This window comes from Linepithema humile, chromosome 3 (assembly GCF_040581485.1).
Source record: "Linepithema humile isolate Giens D197 chromosome 3, Lhum_UNIL_v1.0, whole genome shotgun sequence".
In the NCBI taxonomy this organism is placed as follows: Eukaryota; Metazoa; Arthropoda; class Insecta; order Hymenoptera; family Formicidae; genus Linepithema; species Linepithema humile.
This window is the reverse complement of record NC_090130.1, coordinates 9,689,827-9,711,819: the sequence shown is the minus strand read 5'-3', so window position 1 is coordinate 9,711,819 and position 21,993 is coordinate 9,689,827. Positions and strand designations below refer to the sequence as shown.

Here is a 21,993-nt window from a genome sequence, read left to right as displayed (position 1 = left end):
CTAACCGTTGAACTGAGATGAACCGTTACTAAAAATGAATGATCAGAAGAAGAATTACTATTATCTTCAAATGCTGCAAGATGGTATATTAGAAAAGAGTGTCGAGAAGGACAAATTTGTATTTCTACGCTCTCATCAACTATAGAAAACATGGAAATAGTGTAGCATGACAATTGTATCATGTTTTTTAAATTTTGTTTCTTGTATAAAAAATCATGGATAAAATATAATCAAAAGTTTCCATCGTCATTCGCATATATTCAAAAAATTTTTATGGATACTTTTTCAAGTCATTGTATAAATGTTAAAACTCCCCAAATTTATATCATTTGGGTATTAATAAATGTACAAAATATTTACATTTTTTACAGCCTTTAAAGACAATAATAATTCTTCTCTTGAATTACTTATTTTTGGAAACGGTTTATTTCAGATAACGATTAGGACTATACTGTTATCACAATTTTATTGTAAACATGTAAAAGAAAGTTAGATGTTTTATTTCGCATGTGTCTGAAAATTGGTCATGAATTGGCAATGAAATATTAATTCAGGAAAAAAAGGTACTCTCAGGCCTTTTGTTTAAATATTTTTGAAAAATTTTTTGTTGCCCTCTAAGCTTAACTGTGATATCACTTGATATTCACTACCAGTATTAAAATTGTACAGGTAGGTAATGTAAATTATAAATTTCAATACTGATAATGAATATCAGAAGGCAGCTCTTTTCATGCTCAACAGCGCCCAACACTATCCCCTACATGACTCATATACACCACTTTCATTGGTGCTGCACCGCGCATGCGTGAGAAATATCCTTTATAAGAACTGCTCGAGATGTATTCCTTACTCATTAACGATCAGTTTTTCATGGGACGCTCATCTCAACACGGATGAGAAAGACGCATACGGAGTGAATCGTATCTAAACTTCTTTAATTTTGAGAGGAGGCAATAATCACAAAGTTCTTTCATCCCAGAATTTGTAAAACTAATCCGCAAAGTTAAAGAAAGGGTGAGTACACATAAGAAATTTGCATTTAAAAAATGTATTTTTTATGTTTTCTTTCATTATTTTTTCTCCTGATCTTTCTTTTTTTTTATTATTTTTAGGTGAAAGAATAAATCAAAACTACAATGTTATAATTATGTTGGAGATAACAAACCGTCTTATCATTAACTCTAATTCTATGTTGAGTACTATCCAGTTGCTGTTGTGATTGAATAATTTCAGCTACCTCAGAACTATTTGATAAATCTTCAGTCAAAATCTAGAATTAACAATTTGTACAAATGTATAAACACATATTGAGATAAAGGTTTAAGTATTACGTAAAAATACTTTAGCTTGATCAAATACTTTAGCTTGATACGTTAATAAGTTTTCTTCTAATTATAAAAATAATAATGTATACTAAACTGGTGCCACTGGCGATTGTATAGAAAAGAAAGACTGTCTAGATTCTGTGTTCTAAGGAGTTTGAAGCGGTGTTAAATCTTCTCTCTCACACTCTTTCTCATTTTCAAATGTCTACGAAAATAAAAAAGGGAAAGTTAATTTTGTTTTGCATAATCTTTAAAAATAAAGCCTATTTTTACATTAAAATAAGAAAAAAAAATAAAATACCGTATCGCCATATATTATATCTATCGTCTTAGTTAGTCCCACAGATAGAAACGACGACTTTGTATTTGAGAAGGTGCTAGTAGCAGTTTTATTGTTACAGCCAGTATGTGATTGAGATGCAGCAACTGGATCAGTCCACTTCCACTCATTAATCTAAAAATTTTAAGTGAAACAAATTTAAACATTTATTACATTGAAAATTATAACAATTGAAATGAAATTCGGATAATCGAAATATTGAAATAATAATTTTTAGACAAAAAAATATGGAATTTTAATTTTAGTTATTTAAATTTTTTTATGCTGTTAGAAGTTATCTCTCATAACGTTATCTCTCAACACATAACGTATACTATATTATATCGAGTAAAATTTTCCTTGGGGAGGACGTCTTGGAACGTAAGTCTAAACGTGTTCAATGTTGTTATATGTATATGTTTAGTAAATGTATATGAAACGTGCTACTTGAGAATAACACTGATTATGAGATAGCAGAGATTGAAAGAATTCTAAGATTCATAAAGATTGTAAACCAAACTTAGGTTTACTTACCGCACTTAGGTGTTCTTTTTTCACAGCACTTGAAACGACACAGCATTAATGAAATTATAATATAAGGCTTTATGACTGAGCTCGTGGAAACGTACGCGTCTGGCTGCAGCGTTCAATTGTTTCTGCGCCTTTCGACCGATGGGAAAAGCGGCAGGCAACGCCTATCGCTTTTCCCACCAATCCTACGACTAAAAGTTTTTTACGTGTGATGGTCTTTAACAATTAGTTACCGAATTTGAAATGTTTACATGATTTTGACGTAACTTTTACTATGGCAACACTTCTTTTTATCACATAGATAGAGTAATTTTTGTGGAACCAGCGCTCATGCCATATTCTGAAGTAAGAAAAACTTATTTTTACTATGGTATGCAGTAAAAATTTACTTGATATTTTATCTTTTACTTTTATTTACAATGCTAACTTTCATCCAACAAGTTTTGCCTTCGTAGCGTTAAAATTTTTACTATGAAAAAGTGTAAAAATTACGTTGCATTATTGTTTTTAAAAAAATAGCTATAGCATTTAAACTTATAATTACTTGATGGTCCGCAGCTACTGCCGTATTATAGTAATTTTGGATATAAAATTTTCTCCGTGTAATAATTTCAACTATGTTTATTATAAATGACAATATAATTAAGTTTCTATTTTTTTATTAGTAGCGGTGTTGTCATTTACTGTCATAATTTATAAATTTTAGTATTCTATAAAGAGTATTTTATTAAATGTGCATTTTATTTATGAAAATTATGTTAAACACGAAAACAAAAAGTTAATATTTTATCAGGATAAAAAAATAAACTTTTAAATTATTTTACTTCTTTAATTTTATAAGTTTAAAATAAAAATGTAAATAAAAAATTTTTTAATTTATCATTGATCGCATATAGTAGACATTAAAAATATGTGAATGTAAAACAAGTATATTTTGTACTTACGCTTCAAATTTTTTTTTACAGATTTTACGTAACGTGAACAATTACTACCATGGCTCTCCTACAACATTTAGTCAACAATTACACTGAAGTTTTGCAAAACCTTAAAGGTAAGTCCATGTAAATTTATTAACTTATTTCTCTTTATTTGATTGATTAAGATTCTTAATTGATACTTTTGTCGCAATGCTGAAGCGGTGTGAAAATATATGACTTTCTATATTTCATACTGCTTTAGCATTGAAATAAATATTAGTTAAGAATTTTAATCTATCAAATAGAGAGAAATAAGTTAAATTTCCATATGGTTGCGAAAAATCTCAGTGATCGCTTGCATCGTTCATTACAATACATAATTACAGCTGTTAACAAAATTAGAAGTAGTGTTCTCAATGACAGATTGTTTGGACATCTTTGCATTGAAAACGATGAAGATTACAATCGTTTGCTACTTCACACAGAAGTACGTTGGCTGTCAAAGGGTACCTGCTTAAATCGATTTTATATCTTTGATTCAGTTATAGAGATTTTTGAAAACAAAAATGATTCGTTGCGAGAGAATTTACTGAAGTTTAAAAACGACATAGCTTATTTGACAGATTTGTATAATAAGTTTAATGAAATGAATTTACGGTTGCAAGGAGACGAGCTCAATTTGATCAAAACTAAAAGTATTATTTCTGCGTTTATGTCAAAACTAGTCTTGTACAAACGTAACTTAGGACGTAGAGAATTTTATCAGTTTTCAAATCTTGCCTCGATAAAAAAAATAACGAAGACATTTTAACTTATTGTCAATACTTGGAAGCACTTCATGATGATTTTAATAATCGCTTTCAAGATATTTTTAACATGAAAATTCCCGATTGGGTTTTAAACCCACTTTCAAATACTGAAGAATCAGAATTACTATTGCAAGAAGAATTGATTGAATTATCAACAAACGAAGAAATAAAATTAAAATTCGTAAAAAGTGGATATCAAGACTTTTGGCTGCAAAAACAAATACCGTTAGTTTATCCAAGACTATGGACTATGGCAAAACAATTTTTTATCGCCTTACCCTCATCTTATTTAGTCGAACGTGGATTTAGTACGGTCACAAATCTGTTGACAGAAAAGAGGAACAGACTGCAAATAGTTAAACGCGGAGACTTAAGGCTGCTACTGACAAAAATAGAACCAAATATAGAAAAATTACTAACATTACACCAGGCCCAAGGTTCGCATTAATGGCTATTTTTCATTTATGGTTGTTTTTTATATATATCTCATAAAACATTAAGATATACTTAGTACATACAATGTATATACATTTATGTATATTGTATATTCTATGTATATATAATAGTTCCTTATGTAATATGTATATAAAGAATATGAAATGTATGTGCAAATGAAACCGGATTAATGTACATAGGAGATCCATGATACATACATATGTATATGATAAGTACAATCTATGTACATGTATTATGTATATACATTTCCTGTATATACCATGTGTATACAAAGTGTACATACATTAGATACAAGTCATAAAATAAACTCTTTGAGGAGCTATATTTTTGTCTTTGTTATTATTGTTAAAGCGATCTTTACTCCTTACAAGCCACGCTTTTATAAAACATATTATTTCTGAATCTGTACATTCTTGAGCGTTTTTATTAAGGTACAGCAGCTGTAAATATTTTCACAAAATATTATAAAAAACATATTTGTATATATATATTTCAAAAATATTATAAATTTATTAATAGTGTCTATGCATATATGTGTATATATCAATAAATAAATAATAAAATATACTATAAATATAATATATATATAATATAAATAAAAAATAAAGATAATTATTTACAATTTTTATAAATATAAATGATATTTCTTTAAACAATTCTTTAAACATTCTTTTTGTTTCCTTTGTTTTTTAATTTTACATACATTAAGAATATTATTTTACATAGTTCCATTAAAAAAATATACTTTATTATATTTATTTTTGTTAAAATTGAAAAAGACAAAAATAAAAATAATTATAAAACTTATAAAAATAATTTAATAACTTACAGAGAATAACAGATGCAACAGCTAAATTTTTGAAAACTTTTTTTTTCTTAGCTCCTTCCCAAGAATAAGACATACCAACTTCATTGGTAAACACACGATACATTATTCTCCGTACGATTTCTTTAATACAAGACCCTCCAATACGGCTTAAATTTTGAGACTAAAATAATAAGATCATTATTTATTTATATTTTAAATATAATAGTATATAATATAATAGTATAATATAATTAAATAATATTATCAAATAAAATAGTATAATTTTTACAATCTTTTTAAATGTAAAAAAAGGTGACATATAGAAAATATAAAATATACAAATAAAATATATTACAAATTAATTATATTATTAAATATATTGTATATATAATCTTTACAGATTTTGTTAAATATAAAAAAAAGGTTAAACATAAAGTCTAGTTAGACATAAAAATTTAAATATATTAAAAAATTATAAAATATTAAATATGTTATAATATTATTATTTTTTTGACACTATTGTACATTAGTAGAAAAATATTTTGATTTCTCTTACCAAAATTGTCTTATTATCTTCTGAATTCATTAACCAATCTTCGAATTCAGCCAAAGAATTTTTATTTAATAGAAATGATTGTATAATTTCGGGTATTTCATTACATACAGATTGTTTTACTTCATCTGCTTTATTTTTTAATAAAGCATTTATACCTTCAGAAATATCATCAATTTTTAAACTGAGAAGATGCAACTCTCTGAAAACTCGTTTTTCAAACTCTAAAATGTAAATAATTGATTCTAAGTATTGTATAGTAATATTTTTTCCAGAATTTAATTACAAAATTATATTTATTTATTGTTGTGAATAAGTATTAACGAATAATATTCGTAGAACAAAAAGCACTTTTACTTGGTATACTTAATACAATGTAAATAAAGTAAATACAATGTTTGATGCACTTTAGGTGCGTGTGATAACTTATACGTGTGATAACTTATACGTAGGAAGAACGATAAAATTAAAAGAAACTGTATGACGCAATCGCTTTCCGCGACTCTACTGCTAAAAACAGAACCTTAATGACGCTGATGTCGCGGGGATGTAATAACGCGGGAAATTTAACCTTTCATCATTTATGTAATTATAGTGTACTATATGATAAATTGTAAAATATATCGAATACGAACTATTTCTCTCGAAAGTTTTGTTCTAAAGTCGAGCCAAATTTATATGATAATGCAGTATTAGAAGTAGGAAGAGTAATACCACAAGTAGAAGTAGTATCATGAGTAATAACTTTCGACTGATTATTCTTACGAGTGTTATTTTCTACTCTCATGTCTAAAAAAGAATTAAATATATCTTTTTTATATAATTATATACTTTTTTAATAGATTAATAGCTGTTACAAATATTAAATTAGTATTAATTTAAAGTAATAAAAAAAAGTGCAAATAGAATTTTAAACTTTTCTCTCTTATATGTTTTATATATTTTTGTATTTTTTAATATAAATTATCTTTATTTAAAATACTTTTTATTAAAAATATTTAAAATACAGATAATAAATAAAATTTATAATATTTATGAAAATATTTTTTAATTTTTTTATTACGTAAATGTAATTTTATGTTAGCATCATATTCTTTACTATTGCTTCTTACTATTGAATTTATTTGTTCAATTGGAACGTCAGGGTATACTGAATCGTCTGATGATATTTCTGTTTCAGAGGACAGTTCATATTCACTATTAGATTTATTTTGGGGCCTTCTACTCTTTTTCCGATTATGTTTCTTTTTTTGTTTCAACTCTTCATTGTTGGAAGAAAGAATGTTTGTATTTCTTGCTTTATTAGCTTTCTGTTGTGCTTTTTTATAGTTGTCTAAAAAATTATTAAAAAATTATAAAAAATTATAGAATTTTAAATAAATAATTTATAATTCAATTAAAATTAGATTATAAATATGAGAAATAAATGCGGAATTTGTATTTCTTATAGTTAAATAAATTATCATAATAAGCAATAGATATCACTAATACTTATACAATACAGTTATATAAATATACACATAAAAGATTTATGAAGTGCAAAATATATATTTGCCACATATTTGTGTGCGTGCGTGCGTGCGTGCGTGTGTGTGTGTGTGTGTGTGTGTGTGTGTGTGTGTGTGTGTGTGTGTGTATTGTATATATATATATATATATATATATATATATATATATGTGTGTATGTGTGTGTGTGTTTATACCATAAATACCCAAAACACTTGCTTCATAGAGCATCCAATTTGCTGCAGGATGATGTTTCTTTTTTATAAAGTCTATTATAACATGTTTCACAGTGCCTTCAGGTGGCCAATAACATTGTGAATTTTTTTCGATATATTATGTTTTCGGTACAGCTTCTATTGTTTCTTCACCATCAAATTTTACGACAATCCAGCTCATCTTGTCATCACGATTAGATTATTGTAGAATATTTTACAACAAAAGAAATACATATTACATACTACAATATGTAAATAAACAAGTTTATAGAATACAACTAATTTCACACTTTTACTTATTTATAATAAAGAATAAAATTTTTATGCGTGTAAAGATTTTAAAACGTAAAATATGAAAAAAATTAATCTAATAATAATTAATAATGATTAATAAGACACATATTTATATATTATTTAAAAAAAAATTATTACAAATTTTAGCACAATTAATATTATACATTTTTTAAATCAATTTAAAATTAGCAATAATTTATATATGTAACAATGGAAATGAAACAAGTTTGTGTTTGTAAGGTAACACTACCAATTTTCTTTTGATAAAGTCAATGTTCCATACCTCAAGTTATTTTCCTTCTTTATATATTGGATATTAAATAAGGATGATGAACATGGCTTTGAATAAAAATTACCTTGTTTACTATATCTATAGCCTAATAAAAACATAGAGTTTTCACAAGGAGCAAAATTTTCAATTTTAACTATTACATTATTGTTTAATTCTACAAATTTATCAGCTTTTTTTGAAATATCTAAGTAATAATTATTTATTTGTATTCTTTTGTATTGTGGAAATGTGCAATTATTTGTTAAAGGACCATTGGAATGTTCTATCAATAGCTTTACAGAATCACTGTTCGTAATATTAGAAAAACTATGTTGAATATTACTTTCCTCAAACACACGATGTATGATTTGTTGTAAAGGTAAAGCAGATTTGCGAATCTTTTTCTTTAATTGTTGCATGTAATTTTCAAAAGGAAAAGCGCTAAAATTATCAAGTGAACCATATAATTTTACACAATCACTTAATTGCAAGAAGTTATGTATGTTGTGTGACAGTGGCGTAGCCAGGGGGGCTGTGGGGGCTGCAGCCCCCCCCGAAATTCTTAATAATTTTAATAATTTCATAGCTGATCACAAAAGTGAATTTCTGTCATATATGCTGTTTCACGCATTTAATATGCTTCACTCAGAAACGTATGCCTCGCTTTCCTTCGTAGTCCAGTCGTCAAAATCTTTTACTACCTTTACAGTTCATCGAGTTTATATTTTTTCCGACTTATTTTATTATAGTTTAATATAGTTTCCGACTATTATTTATTATAGTTATTTTATTTCCGTGAAAATAAAATCTAATATTTTTATACAATAAAGATCCGACAATGACTTTTGCCCAATTTGCACACACTACTGCAAATATTAGCAACTTTAGCGATTTCTACAGCAACAGTCGAACGCAGCTTCTCAACATTAAAAAGATTAAAAACCTATTTAAGAAATAGTACTGGACAAACGAGACTTACTGGTCTTGCTTTAATGAGCATTCATCGGGAACTACATGTCGATGATGACATTTTGCTTAATAAATTTTTAACTAAAAAGAATCGTCGAATACAATTATAGATTGTAATAACATTAACTTCACACGAGTATAATATATAAAAATTGGCATTCTACGTTTAAATTTTTTTGTTAAATGTTAAAAATTTCAATGTTAAAAAACATTCACAGTTCTATATTACAATTTTGTTTTAATTTAAATATAAAATTTGGTTTTTAAAATCAAACTCAAATGAATAAAGTCGTGAACATAGCATAAAAATTATATAAAAAAAAATATATATATATATATATATATATATATAAATATAAAACAAAAAAAAGATAAAAATAATAAATAAAAAATTAAAATAAATAAAATTACTCAAAAACAAAAAAAAAGTAAAATGGAGCCAGAACCCATCACGTCCCCGTCGTTGGCTCTGGGTCGCGCTAAGTGTGGGTAATATACCGTGCAGATGTGTCTAATTAATAGTGATAATTTGTAACAAATTAAAGCTATAGCCCTCCCCGAAACTCTTTCCTAGCTACGCCACTGTTGTGTGATACAAAGTTTGGACCGTAAATTTTAATAGATTGGCAAATAAAATGTTTCATCAAATTATGAGCATATAATACATAGTTTTCAAATCTCGAATAATATTGACTTATCATTATGGAACTTGCAAGATTTAATGTAATAAAATTATTGTAAATTTTAGATGACAAAACGTCTTTTAAAATAATAGACCAGCATAGAGCAAAACAAATCTAAATTCCGTAGCTTTATATCTTTTACAATCAAGTATAGAACGTGTTTTTCTTGAAAATTCATAAAGAACATATTGCTTTAATTTTAGAAGATTTTCCGAAATTGTATTTACATTAGAAGCTCGTAATTTATGAGGTGGTTTACCATAAATCCATCCATACCGTTTATGGCAAAGAAGTCTTTTCATGCCACCTAATAAGAGATTATGCATATAATCTATTGGTACACTGTTTATCATATTAAAGTTTGGTATATCTAATAATATACTTTTGCCAATATGATGTTCTTCTTGAGCAGCAGTTCTAAGTGAAATATCGGTTCTTTTGCAAAAACGTTCTGTTTCCGTAAAGCATAGTACATGATTAAACATTTCACCCTCTTCATCACATTTTGTGCAAGAAAAATAGCCTGTATGACTTTTAATAGCTAAAGCATATGATTTTGCAGGTGAATCACAAATTAACATTAAAATTCGGAATTTATATCTAAAAGAATTTATTAATATTCCATTATTTGATAGATGAATACATTCATTTACAAAATCTTTAAGAAAATCATTAGCAGATTTCGGTTTTTCTGAACCATGATATAAAGCAACTAAAAATACTTGTTTTATAAGAATTTTTATTGATTTTACCGAGCATAAAATAGGCCATAACGAGCTATTAGAACTTCTGCTTAAAGGTAAACCATCAATATTGACAGTTAATAAAAACTTTTTATTTTGTTCGATATTGATTCCATGCTTTATACAAAATAAATTTAACGTTTTTTCTATACCGAAATAAAAATATGTTCCGGAGTCTAACACATAGATTGTGTCTGACGAAGAGAGCGAATATAAGTCCGTACTTAAGACAATCTTGAATATAAGAACGGACTATTATGAATACCGGCCTAAGGTCCAACGCACAACAGAGAAAATATTAGGAATAGGAATAAATATTAAATAAGAGAAAAAGAATAAATTCTTTTTTTCCTTTTCTTATATTATTTAATATTTCTATCTTTAAATATTTTTCTTTATTGCATTGGGCCTAATGCAATAAAAAAATATTCATTTTGTTAATTGAAAAGTTAATTAAAGAGTTGCCAGAGCTTTACACATATACAATAATATATATTTCTAAATACATATACATTGCATATATATAATATACTATGCATAACATGTACATTGTACATATATGTACAATGTAGCATATATAAAATATATATTTTCTAATTTCATGTATATAAATCGCGCAAATATAGATAATTTGCATATTTTGTTGCATTTCCATTAATGTAGCTGAGAAGTAATGGTTATAAAAAAATCATTATGCTTGCTAACTTGTAATATTATTTTATATAATAGATATATTATATAAAATATATTAAATTATATACATTATATTACAACCATTCTTAGATTTCTTAGCTATATTAATAGTAATTCAGTAAGACATGTGCAAATTAATATTTATATGCGTACTATGGATATGTAATATCTATTATTAAATATATATAATAATATAAACTATAATATCTATTAATAAATATACATAATACATAGTATAGCATATATAAATTATGTATGTGCAATGTATGTACTTAGTAATAGCATAATGTATGTGTATATATAATGTACAGCAATATATATACACATTATATACATCAAAGTATATACAAATTACGTATATCTAATGTATGTACATATTACGTTTAATAAAGTATATACAAATTATGTATGTGCAATGTATGTACTTAACAATAGCATATTGTATGTATATATAATGTACAGCAATATATATACATATTATGTACGTCAAAGTATATACATATTATGTATGAACATTTGACATACATTGTACTATATATACTGTTGCGCCCGCGAACAGTCTTTCCGTCACAAACGGTACGCACAAAATTACAGAACACTTTTACGAACACAACAGAACTTTATTTCACTCAACCACTAAAGGGTAAAACACAGAACAAGCTCGTTTAAATGGTACACCGCTGAGCTAGCAGAAACACGTCCGCACTTTTCTGCAGCTCCCGAAAATCTGACATCTGTCTCCTTGTTAACATTCTCTTAGCAACAACTTGTTTATTTACAATATCCTAGTAACTGTTAAACATTTACTATTTCCTAGCAACTATCCTCTTTTATTAACTCCGCAAATCAATATATCGATCGCGGTTCTATCAGCTGTCAAACGCGATATCGGGCGACGAAAATCAAAACGGCGAGGACGCAACAATACATATAAAATACATCAATAAATATACATGTCATACATATATTGTGATATACATCCAAATTATGTATATGTAATGTATAAACATTTGACATACAAGATATTATTTTCATATTATGGAACAAAAATGTATATTCATAGAATGTCCGATGTTATATGGGTATGATCTTTCACTAGTAGTGCAATAGAGCTATCCACATTTATCGCAAACAAATATACAAGCAGTTACAAAAATAAAAATATAGATATTATGTTTTATACGACTGAAAAACTTACATAAAATCTTGCTTCGTCGGAAGGCTGGCCATCGCATCTTGGAATTTTCTAAAAAGTGGAAGTGACGAATCAGAATACAGAAAAATTAGTACCATGTATATATTTATATTCCATCAGACCATGTACATAGCAACTGATATTGAAGCTGAACTTCTTATTTGATGGACTGTATTTTTAAAAAATATCGCTATTACTTTTATTTGCCCTGTCTGTTCAGCTTCAAGTACTCAGTATATATATCATTTAGATGCGTTTATTTTTTTTAAACTTATATGAATATGGATAATTACTAATCTCTTGAAATATATAAGACATAGAGTTACGTTTTTGCAATCAATTATGTCTCGGCACCAACCGTGTCCTCGTGAGACAAAAATTAATAAATATAAACCAATATAAACTTTTACAAACTCATCATAGTGATCACATATTTTCCGCCTTCCGTAAACACGGCCATACATTATTTCCGTTACGTTTGACATTTTGACTAATTAAACAACCGAATTAGAAAACTAAACTAATCAAAACACCAAATTTTTTATAGACCCAGAAAGAATACAAGACGTAAAAAAATATTAATTTTGACTATGATCGCATGTACCGTATATAAGACATTTTCATTATTCACACACATATACATATATACTTTAATATTATTATCAAAATACATATTCAGAAAGCTTACATGAAATCTTCTTTCGTCGGCATATTTTCTAGCTGCTTCCTCATGTTATTGAATTCTCTAAAACGTATAACATATTTATTTTTATTTCTTAGAAATAATATTATTTCTAAGAATTTATTTTTATCTATTTATCCAAAAATATCTATACATTCGCTGCATGTATATACAAAATGTGTAGTATTTATGTAACTTGTAGAATTATTTACGACTAAATTAGTGATTTTTTTTGGTTTTGGAACAAGTACATGTCGAATTTTTCAATGTATTACAAGTATAAATACTAATCCCGTCATCATATTACTCAAAATGACTCAGATATCGATCATGTAACTTGAATTTTCCAGCTAACAGGAAACTGAAAGTGTCAAATAGTCAATATTATGGTAACTTAAAGATATCTATATCTCTTAAGTGATGTGCGCAGACCACACAGAGAAACTATAAATGGCACATAACTGTTAAAACACGTAATAATTGAAACTTTAAACATTTTTTCGTTTCTACTCTAATTGTTTTACGAACACTAATAACATTTTTAAATGTATATTTTGTTTACCGGATCAACTAATTTCAGTTAATTCGATCAAAAAATTATTGTATACAAAGAATAAAAGTCGTAACTAATGTACTAAAGTATATAACTATTAAACTGCGTTTATATATTTAAATCTATAGTCTTACATTTCAAAAGGAATTCAACATTTTATAAATAAATAGAAAAATTATCACTTGCCCTATTATAGCATTCTAATTACGCTGATGATCATGTTGTGTTGCATGCTCATGTTGTGTTGTTTCATGATAATAATTATCTCTTGAAGGATATGGATAGTCATATCCGTCATATCTATCATGCCGTTGATAGCAATAATTTCCCATAATAGTTTCAGAGTATCCTCCAGTGCATCCGCTTGTTTGCGGCATTTGTTGCAGACTTTGCAAATGTAACAGTGGATTTAGTGTTCCGGAATCATCAGGACACACGCTTTGATCTTCGGTAAAAGTGGATGCTCTATTAGTGCTTTCGAGTTGCCTTGTAATAAGAATGAACTAAATAAATTATTAAAGATTTTTATAATTATAATATAAAACTATTTCAGAGATGTTACATTCATTGACTGCAAAGATTTCACCTCAAAAATATTTCTTTTTTCTCAAACGTAAGCAGTGAAATCAAAATTTTAAAATTAATTTTAAGACATCTTAACATTCCATTACATTAACATTCCACGTAAATTACATTCTATCTTCAAGAAATTGATTTCAATTGTATTTCAAATTTCAAGTGCATTATTTTTCAGTCAAATAATTAGTTTATAAACACATTTCTTTTACAAGGCTTTTCATATGGAAGCTATTTTTATAAATCATTACAGACATATTACATCTCACATGTCGAATATTAAGTGACATACCACCAACACGTGTAATGGAAGTTGAAGTTCCTGACATCAGTTGCGTGTAACTGCGGTCAACCGCAACTTTTTCATTCGTAACTGCTACGTCGTCTCTAATCGGTGAGGACCAAGTTGTTCACATGTTGCTTCTTTCTGACTCCTGACTTGGAAGAATTGCTGTAGAAGCATCGTTTGGCGCATTGCGAATTTCATCGACATCTTTATCGAGATTAATTGGTTTCTCTGTTTCTGGTTTTTTTTTCTTTCTTAACGACGGTGCTTCGTCTGACTTAAAGTCGTCACATACTTCTTTGGTTTTGTAATATTCCTCGTAGGACGTTGAACGTTTCTGAAATTCAATATTTTATTCTATTACTAGAAATTTTTTTAAATTACTATTTTTTTCAATATCTGCAATAAATTTTCATAATATCAATAAAAGATAGTTCATAATATCAACTACAGAACTTACTGATTTAAACGAAATTGTTTCAACCTCTGAACCTTACTGTTAGCAACTCCAGCCTTAGAAAGGAATGCTTGTTTACGACGTATATGAGTTTTGCGTTGGTTATTCATCATTCAATGAGTCTCACTACCTTTAAATGTATAAAAGTAAAAGAATTTAAAGAAGTTAAACTCCATGCATAAAATTCCATTTAAATGCCGCAGTAAATACTTTTATCATCTTTTTAATGGCGATTTCTACTGTTCTTATCAGCTATCAAACATTTTGCTGCGTACAAATATTACTGATTTTTAAATGGATTATCTCTGCATTGATGAAAGAAATCAATATCATCATATTTTGACAATGTAATTTATACGGTTGACCAATGCATTAATAGACGTATCTTGTTTAATTTTATTTACACAAAATTTGTAATATAATTTATACACTAATAAAATATAATACAGTAAGGAACTTGTAAAAATGGAATATGTACAATGTTACGAATAATATTACTATGTTAGAATACTATACAAGTTTTATATACAATTTGAGTTATTTCGAGGAAACATTCATTCATCACTTTTATTTAATAATATTGGATTGTGTATATACTCATGTTTTTGCCCTTTTATTTTTCATTATCTCCTTTAAGTGTTTTTTTGTTACTGTAGGTTCCTATAGTTCCTATAAAAGAACTGATATAACATATTCACCAGCAACCGGCTTATCGGTTTCGGAATCACTGCTGGAATCAGAACTCTCGTCATCAATAGTTTTCCAATATAACATCATGTAACATTTTGCCCGCACATCAGTAATAGGTATTACATAAAGATCGCTTGATAACGCAGAGCATTTATAAATATCTAATGATGATGATGAAATACCCACATCATAAAAATCTTCCATAATTTCGAATTTCTTTACCACAAAATGGTACCTTTCATTCATTTCTAGTATGTTTTCGATGACACATACTGAAGAATCCTTTAAAATACAACATTTGTTGCCAAGTGAAGTAACATTAAAATACATACTTCCGGTTTGTATCTTTGTGTACTGTTGACAATGTGTAGGAGAAAATCCTAATGGAAGAGGACCTTCGCTATGCCGGTCGAACATTTGTATAACTGTTGCACTACTGTGTGCGGAATGTTCTTTCCGCTCATGATTATTTATTTCTGCCTGTCTGAGGGCAAATTGCTGTAAAGCCTGATGAGGTTTTTTATACGAGCGTTTGAGAATTGCATATTATTTTCATACTTAAAAGCAGAAAAACTGTCAAGCGGACCAAAGCGTTTGACATCTGCCACCAGGTGTAGCAAAGCATGCACATTGTATGACATAAAAGAAAGTTTATAGAAAACTTGACATTTTTCAATAAATTTTTTAAGTGCTACTTCTGCACACTATAACAGAGACATATTCGAAAATGTGTTACTGCAAAGCGTACGAATTGCTGTATGTAGAAATAATAAATGAATACATGTTTGTTTTTCCATAATGCCAAGCATTACTGTAGGCCCAGTATATAAAATAAACTGTCGTCCCTCTGTGGCTTTATAATCCGAATAGTCGCTCAATGACCTAGGTTTTCTGGCGAAGTCCCGTGGACAATAATGGGAAAGAAGTTCAAGTCGTTTTGATACTACATCTAGGTTTCGGCCTGATAATTTTGTCTTTTTATCACATTTGCCCGTAATCCACGCCGTTAACAATTTCTTCACGACTCCTGTACACACTAAGTGCAAATAGTCTACGGGAACTTGTGTTACCATTCCCATTGGTAATCGAGATAAAGGGCTTTTTCCCTTATGATGATCGCGGTCTGTCATCCGAATATACTCCTCATCGATTCTTAAACGATGATTCGTACCTAAGATCATTCGTTGCTCATATCGTATGCCGACAACTTTACATTTTCCGCATGCATGATGATGTGTGCCCATAATGATTCAATAACCAAGAACGTGCTGGAGCATCTGCGATGAATGCTCTCAGTGTAGTGGGAATTTGTTGATGACTAAATGTTATACCGCCCTTTTCAAAAACTTGCAATACATCAGTTACAAATTCATCCATAAATAAGTTAATGTCACCTGATTTTTTATTCCCCATATAAATACTCACTATTTTCGGTTTGCTGTTACTTATATTGCTTATTGAAATTTAGATCGGCCAAATTTGCATTGTCCCACATTTGTTTAATTTTGCGCCATCGGTACTCCAGTCTACTTCAAAAACGGAAGGAATCTGATTCGGTGAAGTTTTCTTCAGAATATTATTAATGCCTTTTTCAAAACCAATATGAAGGTATTGTCCTGGGTACATTGAACAAACTGCAGTTCTGTCACGCGGCGTATTAAGTAATGATCTTGTATCTTTTGGTAGAAACGTATGGCATTTATGTGATCGTAATGTATTTAAGATTATATTCCCCTGTGTATGGGTCAGATTACATTTTATAAACGCTGATGCTAAAGATTCTTGAAATGCCTGATTTACAGTGTCCAAAGATATGTCATTACTGATTGTACTACTACAATCATTATCTACGATTAATATGTCATTGACTTCAAGATTTTGTTCACTTTCAACATGCATTAAATGATCATAAATATTTTCATTCGTATTTAACTCGATAGCAGAAGACACTGTTTCATTATTAGCAAGATTATCTGTTTCATTATTAGTAAGACTCTGTTTCATTATTATTAGAGCGCGGTATTCGATTATTTTTTTTTTTTTACGGATGTAATAATGTCTATCGTTTATCTTCGTCACAAACTATCTACGAACGGCAGTAAAACATTTTTTTTTTTTATTTTTACAATAATTATTTCCTGACCACAGCTATAAGCAGTGATTCAAGTTCGAGCAGGCTAGCACCGTACGATGCTGCACGCTGCTCGGTGCACACAAGTGAGTACCGATTACGTCACGCGTCCGTGTGCGCTTGGAATGCATCACTGGCTATAAGAATTTTAATTCTAGAAATAAATTATAGTTTATGAAATATAGCTATAGCCTACTATTAATTAGATCAGTGCTCGGAATTAGTTTCGTTTTTCAAGCAATTCTCGAGGTTGACGTCTCCTTTCTTCTAACATTGAATTGAATTTAAAAATTGTTTAGTCAATAAACGTATTTTACGAATTTTTGTAAGACGAATTATATTTCGTTTTTTGACACAGATCCGATGATAGACACGTGGCCTCTAATGGGATCTCCATATCCTCTATTGTGCATTCTTGTGACATATTTAATATTTGCAATAAAAACTGGACCAAAAATAATGGAACAAAGACCAGCTTTCCAACTTAATAGAACAATGATTTTATACAATGGATTTCAAATACTTTTCAGTGTCTGGTTAACAGCTTTGGTAAGTATAATATTGTGGTTCTGCGCGCGCGCGCGTGAAATCTGTTAATGTTTAATATTAAACTACACATCAATTACTACATCATTTACTACACATCAAATTATTCTATTTGATTCCTTTACATTCAGTTTTATTTAAATTTAGATAGTTATGTCAAAACGTTAACTTCAATTAATTAATTTTTAACATGGTATTGAATTTATATAAATATATACATATTAATATATTTTCCAGTCATTTACACAATAATTATATTATTTAATATTTATTTTGAAGCTTTCACGATTCACATATCAAATGCTAAAGTAATCTTTTTTTGAAAATGGAATAATAGAAAGTGAACAAAGTACATTTTCACTGAAAAACGTGTGACAATATGTACTTTGTTCACTTTCTATTATTCCATTTTCAATAAAAGATTACTTTAGCATTTGATATGTGAATCGTGAAAGCTTCAAAATAAATATTAAATAGTATAATTATTGTGTAAATGACTGGAAAATATATTAATATGTATATATTTATAAATTCAAAATCATGTTAAAAATTAATTAATTGAAGTTAACGTTTTGACATAACTATCTAAATTTAAAAAAAACTGAATGTAAAGGAATCAACTAGAATAATTTGATGTGTAGTAAAAAAATTTATTGATTTCAGCTCTTAGATCTTAATATTCAACTATTTTCTTTTCACGGATGTAATGATATCCACCGTTTACCTATGTCACAAAGAAAATACATACGAACAGCGGTAAAACACTTTTTTTTAATTTTTACAATAATTATTTACGATAAATTTGTAATGTTGTGTATCATACCCTCACCGGCACAAAATTCGATCCATATGCTAAAATTTATTTTATCTAATTAGGAGATATTTTTTTGTTTAGCGTAATTTTTTTTGGTCAAATTGATCATGATCATTTGGATATTAAACAGTGTTAAGGTAGTTTATTTCTGTTTACATGATAACCAAACAGATTCGACTATATGTGTTTTTTAAAGAAATAATTTTGCTAAAAATAGATCGAATTTTATGTCGGTGATTCATAAATCGAATTTTATCGTCGGTATATTTTGAATGTCCAGCTGTCACGAAGTGGGTTGTGGTATTTCCTTGCAAAAGTCACCGAGCTTCTAGATACGGTAAGCAAATGTATGCATATCATATATATAAATATATATGTACATATATACACAATAAAATTAATGCAGATGAGTTAATCATTATGGTAGTTAATAAAATAGTTATTCTTATGTATAGTAAGATAAATAAAGTTGAGTAAGGTAAGAAAAAAACATCTATTAAAAAATATAATAATGTTTATTTTTTTCTCTACTTTTTGAAGGTATTTATGGTGTTGAGAAAGAAACAGAATCAATTGACTTTCCTTCACGTTTATCACCATACAGTAACGGTCCTTGTTTCGTGGTGCTACTTGAAATTGCTGCCTGGTGAACAAGGTGTCGTAGTAGCTTTTTTGAATTCCGTCGTTCACATTATTATGTACAGTTATTATTTCATCGCCGCGCTTGGCTCAAAATACAAAAAGTACATTTGGTGGAAGAAATATATGACCTGTATTCAGCTGGTAATTATCAAACATTATACTGCCAAAATAATTTATACAGATTATTAAAATTTTATTTCTTTCAATTGATATTCAATTAATTCTCGTCAATCTTTTTCAATACGCGATTGCATTTCTATAACTTAATAATCGAATTTAATGTCGACATTACTTTTAAACGTTTTATTTTATTATTCTCAGCTATTCTTTTCAATTAGTGTGCTGAATATATTTTTATAATATTTGTTTATTTAATAAAAAAAGATTGGAAGAAATGACAATTATACATTTATTATAGATTTATTATAATATAATGATTCAGATGTAATAATTAAAATTCTTTATCAAATTTCAGTTGCACTTTGGAATGCTATGTTTCTATCTAATAGCAACGTTGGTTCTGGACTGCCGAATGACAAAGGCTCTAACGTATTTCTTGCTAATAATTTTTTTCATATTTATCTACCTATTCAGCAATTTCTTTCAAAAGGCCTATAAGACAAAAACGGCTTAATTTCGCAAAAATTTAATAAAAATAACAAATAAATTCAATCGAACTAACGTCCCAGATAGCAAAATCAGACAGAGCACGTTTTGCAAATTATATGCTGCATACTATATCGACAAAATGCTGTCAATATTCTTGCAGAGTATGCCGTTTTAGTTAATGTCGTCAGAAACATAGCAAAAATCGAGTATAACGTGTATCATTATGTAATGGCAGAAATTCGGCAAAAATTGAGCATAGCTTACCAACATAAATAGAGCCAATTTCAAACATTTTATGCTGGTATAATATATCGGCAGAATGCATACAGAGATTGCACATAACTTGCTGTCACGGTGTAACAGCAGATTGTCGGTAGAAATCAAACTTGTCGGCGAGCACGCTATGACGGCAAAAACACGGCAGAAATGCAGCATGCTCTACCGTCACATGATAATATTTAATAAAATGGTATTATGATACATCGTATATTTAATTTAATGATACTTTAATACAATTAATAAAATTAATAATTTATTTTTAAAAAACTTGAAAAACACAAATTGTTTTATTAATGCTTAATTCTATAGATTTTGTATATATACATTCTGTAGACAAGATATAATTTAAATAAAATTTTACAAATTTATTTAAAATTACCAAACAACATGCGTGTGACGTATTTTTTAATCCTTTCTAAAACATTCGAAAGAAACAGCTCAAATTTATTTTGAACACATTTTTATATAGCTATCCACATTACTCTCTCTTACTAAAAAACTATGTAATAAAACTGTTTTTAAACTATAGAGCAATACGATATGAATATAATGTTAAGTATAAGAAGCGTTATATTTATTTTAATATATCAAGAATGTTCCGTAAGTGAGTTTATCATTCTACTTTCTTCAATATTTGTTGTGTTGTATAAGTGACATTAGAACTTATTTAACTATACATTTAATTTAACTATACATAATAAAATTATACATGCATAATAGCATGAGTGTGCAGAATTATATACAGATTTTTTTTTTTTTAAATATGCGTTTAAATTTTAAGATGAACTTTTTTTATTAATATATTGTATTAAGTTGTATATATTTTATGCTAGCTAATAATTATAAAAAAATTTCTACTAGTTAATTTTATTAATGCTAAACATTTTTACAATAAATTTAAAATAAATTATAATGTATTTTGTTAATTTAGTAGTTAGTAAAATGCTCGCATGTAAAATAGTAGAAAAATGGGCTTTAGGTTTTTTACATTTTATGTGTAATATTGCCTTTAGGTTTTTTACATTTGCTAGCATTTATTAGAGAATAAGACGAGCTGTGTTGCTACGCAATAGTAATTATTTAAAACAGACGCCTATTTGTTATCGCCCTCGACAACGGTCTGCGGATTCGCGGACACATGCTGCGTTATATTTTACAAGCTTGTGATTGGTGGAACCGTTAGCGTTGTCGAGTGGCATTTTTAACAATTGTCGCACTTTGCATCATTCTGATTGCAATAGCGAGAGCTGCCGGACAAAAATTTCATCTGCGAATATTTTGTGCGAATATAGTGTGTGTTGAAAATTTGGAAATTAAAAAATTTTTTAAATTTTTATTTGGTGAGACAGAATATTTAAACTGCAAGGATTAGACAGCGAGGAATATTATATAATTTTTATCGGTAAGAAAATAGCTACTTGGACAACAGCGAGGGATAATA

The 21,993-nt window shown here is 28.0% G+C and overlaps 1 protein-coding gene across 2 annotated transcripts; it reads left to right on the top strand.

Moving 5' to 3' along the window:
• Positions 1-719: 719 nt before the first annotated feature.
• On the top strand, positions 720-20,452 carry LOC105679234 (very long chain fatty acid elongase AAEL008004-like). 2 transcript variants are annotated; one of them, XM_067352242.1, is made up of 7 exons: positions 720-1,014; positions 3,141-3,226; positions 18,021-18,211; positions 18,872-18,964; positions 19,303-19,359; positions 19,563-19,805; positions 20,140-20,452. In XM_067352242.1, exons 2-7 carry the CDS (start codon positions 3,169-3,171, stop codon positions 20,296-20,298), a joined length of 801 nt encoding a protein of 266 aa, XP_067208343.1. In that variant the 5' UTR covers positions 720-1,014; positions 3,141-3,168; the 3' UTR covers positions 20,299-20,452. The 2 variants fall into 2 exon arrangements, with proteins under 2 accessions (XP_067208343.1, XP_067208344.1); XM_067352243.1 differs by lacking the exons at positions 720-1,014; positions 3,141-3,226 and adding an exon at positions 14,343-14,492.
• Positions 20,453-21,993: the final 1,541 nt, after the last annotated feature.